Consider the following 9,525-nt stretch of genomic DNA (forward strand, 5'->3'; position numbering starts at 1 on the left):
AGTTCCTGTGCTTTTTAACTGCGGGAACGTAATTGAAGGTAACCAAAAAGTTAGCATTAAATATCGTTTCTTTTCGTAGATCGATTCTGACGCTGTTTAAAAGACATTTATTATTTATTTCATCAGTTTAAAGCAAAGTTATGTATTGTTCATATGATATATATATATATACATGTATATGACAATAAAATTGATAGAAAACTTACCAAGAAATGTCAAATAAAGGATAGTTTTCGTTATAAGAGAAAATATTTCTCGTATGTACATACATTATTATCAGAGTACATACATGATTGTCAGAGTAGTAAGTTAAGATAGGAGGAAAATGCATATAGCTTTAAGCTTATTTTCGCAGTCTTTAAGTTATTTTCGAATTTGACACAAGGAAATTAATATACTGGTTATGTTTTTATAATTGTCAAAGATCATTTATCCTTCGTTTGAAAGTATTTTTAAAGGATTAATATAGTATTAATATATAATCAAATTTTATATACAATATTATCAAAACTTAATGATGTAACTTATTTTCGCAGTCATTTCTTATTTCTTGCACTTTCGGCGAATTAATTTTAAAAAGGTAAATCGTATTATAAAGTATCCGCGTTTTATCAATATCTTAATATTTCTATCATTTTATAGCAGTAATCTATTGCATATGCTAAGAAATAATAGAAGGCGTGGGTAAATGTTGTTTTCGGTAATTGATCCACTCATTTGTAACTCCCACTAAGCTTTTAATTGACTGACCGATTCTAGATTCGCGTGTCCTGTTTATGTATTATTTGATTGGACGATCACAAAATTAGCCTTTCGTGAACCGTTATGTCACAGTCTTGTAGAAACGAGAATGCACGGAAATTTACCGCAAACACGACTTCAACAACACGTGTTGTTTAGTTAAGTTCCATGCATTAAAATGTTCTGTTACTAGCAATAACAGCAATTTTTAATTGTCGTGTGGCGGCTGTATAATATATCCCCTTGCTTGACTTCTCTTACGTTATATTTCAAGATCCATTGAGCCCATGAAGCTCAATTTTCTTATGATAGCATTTTAGAATTACACTTAAGTCGCTGATAGAAGGCTAGAAAGGTGTTGCACATTTCATTACTACTCATGGACCGAATGGTCCTATAGAATTTATTAAGTATCAAAACAGCAGTCTTTAAATGCCGTGTGTGGCTGTAAGAAGCATACCCCGAACTCACGACCCCGCGATCCGTAGACCAACGCTCTACCTACTAAGCTAAGCGGGCGGGCCTAAATATCGGGTAAAATGAAATATTGAATTATATGTAACATTCTAAAATGTTATCAGCAAGATATTTTTGATTCTTATACTCAACTAAGTATTATAGATAACAAGTGTATTCGACCTCTCCTATGAAATCATTCAGAAACAAATGAATTCACAGTTAGCTGATGTTGTAATTTAATATATTAAGGACATTTTTCACATGTAATAAAAAGATTAAATATCAAACTGACGAGTATGTTTAAATAAATAAGGTGTGAGGAAGTTAAATATTCATTTAAAGCAGTTCTTTAACAAGAATCATTTCGGAAATTTTGCTGAACCACATCTTGAAAACTTAAAAATTTAATGACATACAGCATCAGTTAAGTTACATCATGGCAACAACTGTACGCTACACTAAAAGTCCGGGTGTCGATAAACCTTCTATAAAGCTTAACGAGCTTGAAGCAAACGAAGGAGACTATGCTATAATAACACGCGGTGGTGATATGGAGGAAACCTATCAAAATGTGAAAACAGAGAGAAAAGTAAACAGTGATAAAATAGGAGTTTCAAAGGAAAAACGAGACAAAACAAAAATTGTGATAGTTTTGCTAGGTTGTGTTGTGTCCGGTTTGGTAGTGGCAGTCGTGTTTTCGATTTTGGTTATTTTTTCCATACATCAAAAACCCGGTATGTATATCATTTAAGCTTTATTCTAAAAGACAAGGTTTATTTTCCTATGAAACAGAGAAGGCTGAACATTATGTGTTATTATGCAACTATTCTCACTTTGTACGTTAAAATTATTACATCATAGCGTCAAACGTCATAGCGGCACACTCTATTTGGCAAATATTTGGTGTATGTCAAAAATGATGTATGTGCTAATCTTCGATAAAATGTAAGAGTCAAATTTAAATAAAACCAGCTTGTCCCTCGTGATTCCTCTGCATCCAATGATTCTATTAAACGACTAATCACTGTTTGGGATGAAGTTTTGGTTATTATATAATAATTACCATCAATGGAAGTGTTTTGTTTAATTCTCCTAACAGTTTTCACCAAATAACAAGAGCTGGTTCAGCGATTTGACAGGAGATGAATTTATGTCTTAATTTAAAAAAAAGAAAACATAAGTATAATATGAAAGGGGAATAATTTTGTCACAAATAAAAATTGGAGCTAACACACAGACAGATGATGATTATAAAGAAATATCATTAGGTATTATCTTTTAAAGTACCAAATATATGTCTATAAACGAAGCTTTCAGAAAAATAAAACCTGACAATAATACCAATTATAACAACTTGGTGACTTTAAACATTGGGTATAATGAGCCCAATCCCTGCGTATTCTTTATTGGAACGCTGGACAATGTGTATGTGAAGATACAGTAAGATAAAGGCGATAGTAACAAAGATATTACAGAAATAAAAGCTGGCCGTAAAAGTTTAACCATGAACGCTCACGCCGACGCCGACGCCAGGGCGAGTAGAATACACCCCTATTCTCCGAATATTGGAGCTAAAAGGATGTTTACAATAACGTATTTTGAAAATAAAAGCTATTGAATTTACAAGTAACGTTATTGCGTCTCTGACGTCATTTAAACAAACAATGTTTTTTAGCGTTTATGCGCTTAAATATTGATTATTTCTGCATTATCAAACCATTTAGCTTCAGATCGGAAACAGCGTGTTATTGTCCAGAAGATTATATATTCAAACACATTTGATCAATGTTGTCATAAATTCACAGATTTGTTTCCGGCTGAACGTGCGCACATTCAAAGTTTAAGTATACTACTTCCTTAATGATTTTTGTAATTCTTCGGATTTCTAGATGAACCAAAAATGATAAATATACTATACTAGACTTTTACGTAACGTCTTAAAACCCGAGTTTTGCACAGAACAAGATTTCAATAACATACATAATCAGCAGTAATTTTATATGGCGGAAGCTGTCACTAAATATTACATAGATCTATGATAAAAATATATAAGATACCTAGGAAGACACGAACGCAACCAAGCTTAGTAAAGGCAGACACGCTTTGACTTAGTTTGGTCAAGAAAGAAAGGCTTGAAACGTGCAAACAGAACTCAAGCACCGATTTAAGCGGAATTCTTTTATAAAGAAAATTTTGTAAAATTAGAGCTGTTATTGATCTTAACAAACGTAAATGAAGGTGCATATAAGAAAAAAATGTTAACATTCCAACAAATTATTAAGGAATTTGAAATCAAGAGAGGAAAATAGAAATCAACACTACAGGAAAGAAATCAAAAGATTGCATTGTATCATTTCCGTAACAGTGATTATATATGTATTATTTAGAGATATAACTATATGATCTGAATTATATAAGTCAAGTAAATTTCTTTCAAGAAACATAGTTATAAACACGAATTTTTCTTCTGATTTTGCGTAAAGCAGGTAACTTTAAACAGTTTTATTTCTTTCGCCTGCTTAGGTTTCCCGTGTTCGCTTTATTTCCGTTTATTTAAAGTTGGTGCTTTAAGTTTAATCATTATGACAATCATTATTTATACAATTTTGCAAAACTCTTAATGTAAATACATTATACCCTACAATATGATAATCTCGTATACACAATTTAACATCTCAGTCACAAATGGTGATTGGACGAGTTGGGCTGATTGGGGAGCATGCAGTGTAACGTGCGGAATTGGCATAACTACTCGAATACGGACATGTTCAAACCCAAGACCTTCGACAATGGGACAATATTGTGAGGGTACCTCGGATCAAGTGCAAATATGTGGTAATAGTTCTTGTTCAGGTAATCATCCTTATAATCGATTAGAGATATGAAGCATGGTAAATAACGTCCCAATGAAGTTTGACATTTAATGAAATATACTATTTATCATGCTGAAAAACGGCAACTCTGGAAAAAAATACTCGAAAAAACTGAATGTCGGGGCGATAGGTTTGTTTGTGAATGTCGAATTTTGAAATCCTACTTGTTTATATATATATATATATATATATATATATATATATATATATATATATATATAGTAGAGACTTACCCTTAGTCTTTTTATAAGCAAGGGAAACAATTTGTTTATGTAGTGAAATTGTTGAGTGAACCGTCTGTTAATCTTAATCCTGTCCATAATATTTCAGTGCAAAGGAAAGGTAACCATCTATTATGATTGCTACGCATAATAATACAGTCATGCATCGAACAGTCCTGAAATTAATTTCTTTGATTTTCTCCTATTTCTAGATATTTATCCCACACATTGACGCATGCATATATTGCTCTCTTTCCAGCAGTAGCCTTTTCAGCATATTATAACTTGTAAGATTGTTGGTTTTGAATTAATTTAAAAAATCATCCGTTTTTAGACAAATTTCCCTATAGAAAATGTCACACTTTCCTCGGGTTATGAACTGATTAGTTTTCTATTCAGATTGCTTATCCGTGTGGCAATTTTGCATGCTTTTTTCCCTACCTAGAGGTAAAATGTGCAAAATTTGATGAGGTTTGAGGTCAATAGCCACCTAAGCCTACCATAAAGTCTTAGCGGAGTCGTCTCCATTTTTCCCAAATAGTTTACCCAGGATCAACTTTTTTCAGAACATGATATTTTAATACTATTTTCAGTCTACATACTTTGATGCAGTTAACTGCACATATATCTAAAAAAAGATTGTTCCTATTTGAAGTTTTTAGTTTTTGTTACACTGCCTGTCAATTGACTATTTTCTCTTAAAAATACAGTTTATCAATATTTCGGAATTTGTATAGTACATACAGATGTTATGTTACATACAAATTTCTCATTCAGTTAATTGTTTACTTTATATTTTCATATGATGCAGCTCAAATAATCAACACTTTATCGATTACAGTTTATCTCATCGTGTTATTCGGTTTTAGTAAAAAATGTTAATTTAAGAATAGGTTCGTTGTTTTCTTATGACTGTAAATGTTTTCACTAAAATTTGCAAAGAAGAAATATTTTTGTTCTCGAGAATGTCCTCAGAAATTTTATTTTCCCATAAACTCCTATTATGAAAACTTGCTTAAAGTCATGTTTTCAAATCTGTCTAGAAATCTATCATGCACAGGTACCCATCTGTTTTATTGCCAAAGATCTAAGAATATTCTGACATTTAAAAATATAGGGTTTAATCAAACTGACATTGTGAAAAAACATAATTTGAACTAACACAAATCCCACCCCTCTAACTACCTGTTTTACCAAATGACTGGTGCTTTTTTCATCACCTGTTTAAGCGAAGGGTTTTCTGGAGATACATTTTTGTGTTAATGTAAAGTTAATGTAAAAAAGCATTTCGACCTACCATTATGATATTAGTATGAACAATTTAACATCTCAGTGACAGATGGTGGCTGGACGGATTGGGAAAATTGGAGAGCATGCAGTGTAACATGTGGAACTGGCTTTACTACTCGGATACGGACTTGCTCCAACCCCAAACCATCGATTATGGGACGATATTGTGACGGTACCTCTTTGCAAGTGCAATCCTGTAGCAATACGTCGTGTTCAGGTACATGTTACTGTTTTTGTATCTGTTGAAATTGTATCACATACAGTGAAACACCGCTCATTCGAGTATTGATTATACTGTCACATAGGCTCGCCCGTGCAATTCATTGTTGTTCAGGCCGATTTCATTCTAATTTCTATGTAAAATTACCATCAACGACATTTGATGCAGTGTCATGCCATGTGCCACCTGTAGTTGCATGAATGGTTACAATGATAATATTTTACACTCTTGAGTCATTTGTTTCATATGTAAGATAAGTTTACCGCAACTAAAAGCAAGTATTGAGCATATTGTTGTGAAAACGTTCCGTTTTAAAAACCAGATTCAATGCATAACATATTAAGATTACTGAAACTCAATTAAATCGGCTTCATAGTTCTTTTAATGTAAAATGGATAAAAGCTCACTTCATAAAGACAGGAAGAAAGCATTGCATGCATGTAAACTATCTTTTAGTCATTTATCGTATATCTTATAAATAGGCAAATATATAGTTATCACACACTACAGGTAAGTGTTTCGACATGTTTGCGTTCGACAAGTTTATGTTCAACATGTTTAGATTCAATATGACTGTATTGGACAGTCTTACGACTGAAAACATTTTACTGCTGATTTGGTTTTAAATCTGCTACTTAAAAGGGTATATACATACACATTTATTAATAGTATATAATAAAGACTTTTTGAAATAATTCCTAATGTATAAGGCTCTGCTCTTTTTTTAACCACACAATATCGAAACATCAGATGTTTTTGGTTGCGCGTCTAAAAGGGTTAAATGCTACTTGTGTCTGATGTACAAAGTAAACTCAACAACATGCAATTTTCAAAGTCCTCTAAGCATTATTTGAAATTAAAACTAAATTTTATCTTCTGGTCAGTTTCCTTTGACCCTTAATAATATTTTTTTTTTGTTATTTAGTCTGTTCGTGAGAGGTACTAAATGTGCATTACGGTTGTACACACCGCACGTCCCCTAGCACCAGTTTATGCAGAATTTTGTTATGAGAAAAACGAATGTTCTGCTTGAGCCAAAAGGAACAGAAAATACGGGGAGACATTTTACAGTCACAACACGTGCTTAAAGTCTGCTTTTTGGATCCTATTGACGCATAGAAGACTAAAATGCATCCATACTTCGTTAAATAGAGACAATACCGTAATTTCAACAATTTCGATATTTTCTTAGCTGCTGTTTCTTTTAAGTGGTCTTAGAAATTGACCAGTATTTATTGACTTTCTTGAAAATGACGGGGTCACAGCGATGCAAAGACGTCTGAAAAAGACAACATACTGATAACACGCTGTATGTTAGATGAGTATATGTCGGAAGACAGTGATTGTTTTCTGTTTCATTCTTATAGATGCAACTGGAGGATGGACAAATTGGGAAAATTAGTTTGTGTTGTTACAGGCAGTGTAGGCTTTATCACTGAATTAAGGTTTTTTTTCAAATCATGGCCTTCGTTTACGGGGAAATGTTGTGATTGTACCCGTCAACAAATAAAAATGTTCAATAATATTCCATGTTCAGGCGAAAGAAAAAAATATTACTTTTTTATCATTCAGAATAAACATTCGTAGTGTTAACCAATGCGTTTGCTTAAAATTTGTTTCACTCTTACAAAATGAAAGAAATAAAAGTCAATAATAAACTTGATAATTCATGAAAAGGTCTTTAATAGGTAATCAGGTCTGTGGCTTGGTTCAAAAGAACGGAGATCATGTTGCAGGACTTACCAACGACAACCCCGAACGAGAGTGTTCTTAACATATCTCTGTTTCTGCTATAGAGTTGTTTGTGTCTTGTAGCGAGAATAAAAAGTATCCCCTATATTGAAACAATGCTATATTTTCAATTGACAGGGATTGTTTTATGCGTTATTAGTTAGTGCCTTCCTTCGTGTACGTGTTTCTTTTAAGGTAAGGGGAGACACGAATGTGTGACAATTCTTGACAATCGTAATCATTGTTTGTATGTCGTGTGGCAACAGTGAAATGTATATCAATGTAGTTCTAGTTTATTTGAATATCGACTTAGTGAAATCTGAAAAAAGAATAACAACGTATCTTTATTTGTTACAGATGGCGGTTTTGGCTTTTCTGTGCATAGACCAATTTGGAATTCGGGAGATACAACAATGAAATTCAATGCAGCAGCTTATAATGACAACGATGTATTTAACATAACATCTGGTGAATTTGTCTGCCAGAAAGAAGGACTGTACTTACTTATAAGCACGTTTCTACGAGTATATAACACCACAGGTTCTATAGATTGCAACTTTTATAAAAATTCCAAGTTCATCGGGTATGGTCCTTTGGCTAGTAGCAACAACGCAAGTGACCATCCATCCGCTACGAGTTCGATTTTGCATCATTTAAAACCAGGTGATCGTGTTTATCTGGGTTCATGCGAGGGCTTGCGTTATGCGGCTGGAGGTTCAAGTTTTACAGGCGTTCTAATTAATCCCATGCATTAGAATGAGGTGTCCCTGCTGATAATTTAAACATGCCACGTGACTCAAGTTAGTTGCCGATCAGAGTATTCACGGTAACTATTACAACATCACTATGAGGAATTACATGAACAAAATAATCTCCAAACCAAAACAAAAGTACTGGATAATTCTAAAGCAGGTTTTGCTGTACATCTGAAATGTAGCCTATCTCATGGCATCATAGATGTATTCTAAAACCTAAAACTACATAGATTTAAATTATATCTCTGATCTTCTTGAACACGTGAAGGAACTGAGAATTCTCTTCAACGTAAGTGTTTGCAATTACAATAAATCTATCATCATTTGAAACTTCTTAAAAGAGATTATTTTGATCTTGTGATTCCCCACACTAGACATGTATTATAATAGTGCTAATCTTTATTATTGACATGTGAAGTCCAAGCCAGGCTAAGTAGTAGCTTAGAGCTTTTTTTATGAAAACGTCATGTTCACAATATTAAATGTCTACTAATGTTTTCTGAACTCACCATATGTTTTGATATGTTTTGATATACAGGTAAGTAAATAAAGCAAATGTTTGACTGCATTTATAGATATGATTTGTAATATAGGAGAAAATAGAAACGTGTACGTATTAGTTGCAAATATCACCCAGTCGTTTAAACGAATCAAGAAAGGAAATTATATTGAAATATTATAACTTATTGGAGAATTTTGTAAATACCTGTAATTCTGCCGATAGCAATGTCTAGTTTTTATATATATTTTCTTCTTCTTATTGGCTTGTTTAAGGCTAGAAAAATAAATGAAACAATATGTTAAAAAAATTGATTACTAATAAATTGTGCTTTTGTGTATCCTGTGTTGTTTGAATTTATCTTACATAATAACATAATTACTGCAGGCATTAAGTTTAGAAGAGCCATCCACAACTTAACAAACTAGCTTTCTTCTGCCCTCAATTTAAGTGCCATATCTTTGGTTGTTTAATTATACATTATCATACCAGATTGATACAGCGCACAATTCAAACAACTTCAATGGCGCTTTACAAAGCGCAAAGTCTGTCACTCAGGGCGACAATTCATCCTCTACAAGTCAGACACAGAGAAATATGACCAGAGGGACAAAGTGACACCAAAGCCCCCAGAACAAAGAGAAAGAAAAATTCTTTGAGATACGGGCCTGTCCGGCAAACATGCCTTGCTCTTTGCAAACATTCTTCTCCATCAGAGGTTCGTCAAAATCCCGAT

The 9,525-nt window shown here is 33.0% G+C and overlaps 1 protein-coding gene across 1 annotated transcript; it reads left to right on the forward strand.

Moving 5' to 3' along the window:
• The first annotated feature begins 1,550 nt into the window (after positions 1–1,550).
• Positions 1,551–9,129, forward strand: LOC128550946 (uncharacterized). Its single transcript, XM_053531104.1, has 4 exons — positions 1,551–1,934; positions 3,880–4,053; positions 5,628–5,801; positions 7,893–9,129. The coding sequence occupies exons 1-4, from the start codon at positions 1,637–1,639 to the stop codon at positions 8,288–8,290; spliced, it is 1,044 nt and encodes a 347-aa protein (XP_053387079.1). The 5' UTR covers positions 1,551–1,636; the 3' UTR covers positions 8,291–9,129.
• Positions 9,130–9,525: the final 396 nt, after the last annotated feature.

Source organism: Mercenaria mercenaria, chromosome 19 (assembly GCF_021730395.1).
Source record: "Mercenaria mercenaria strain notata chromosome 19, MADL_Memer_1, whole genome shotgun sequence".
NCBI lineage: Eukaryota > Metazoa > Mollusca > Bivalvia > Venerida > Veneridae > Mercenaria > Mercenaria mercenaria.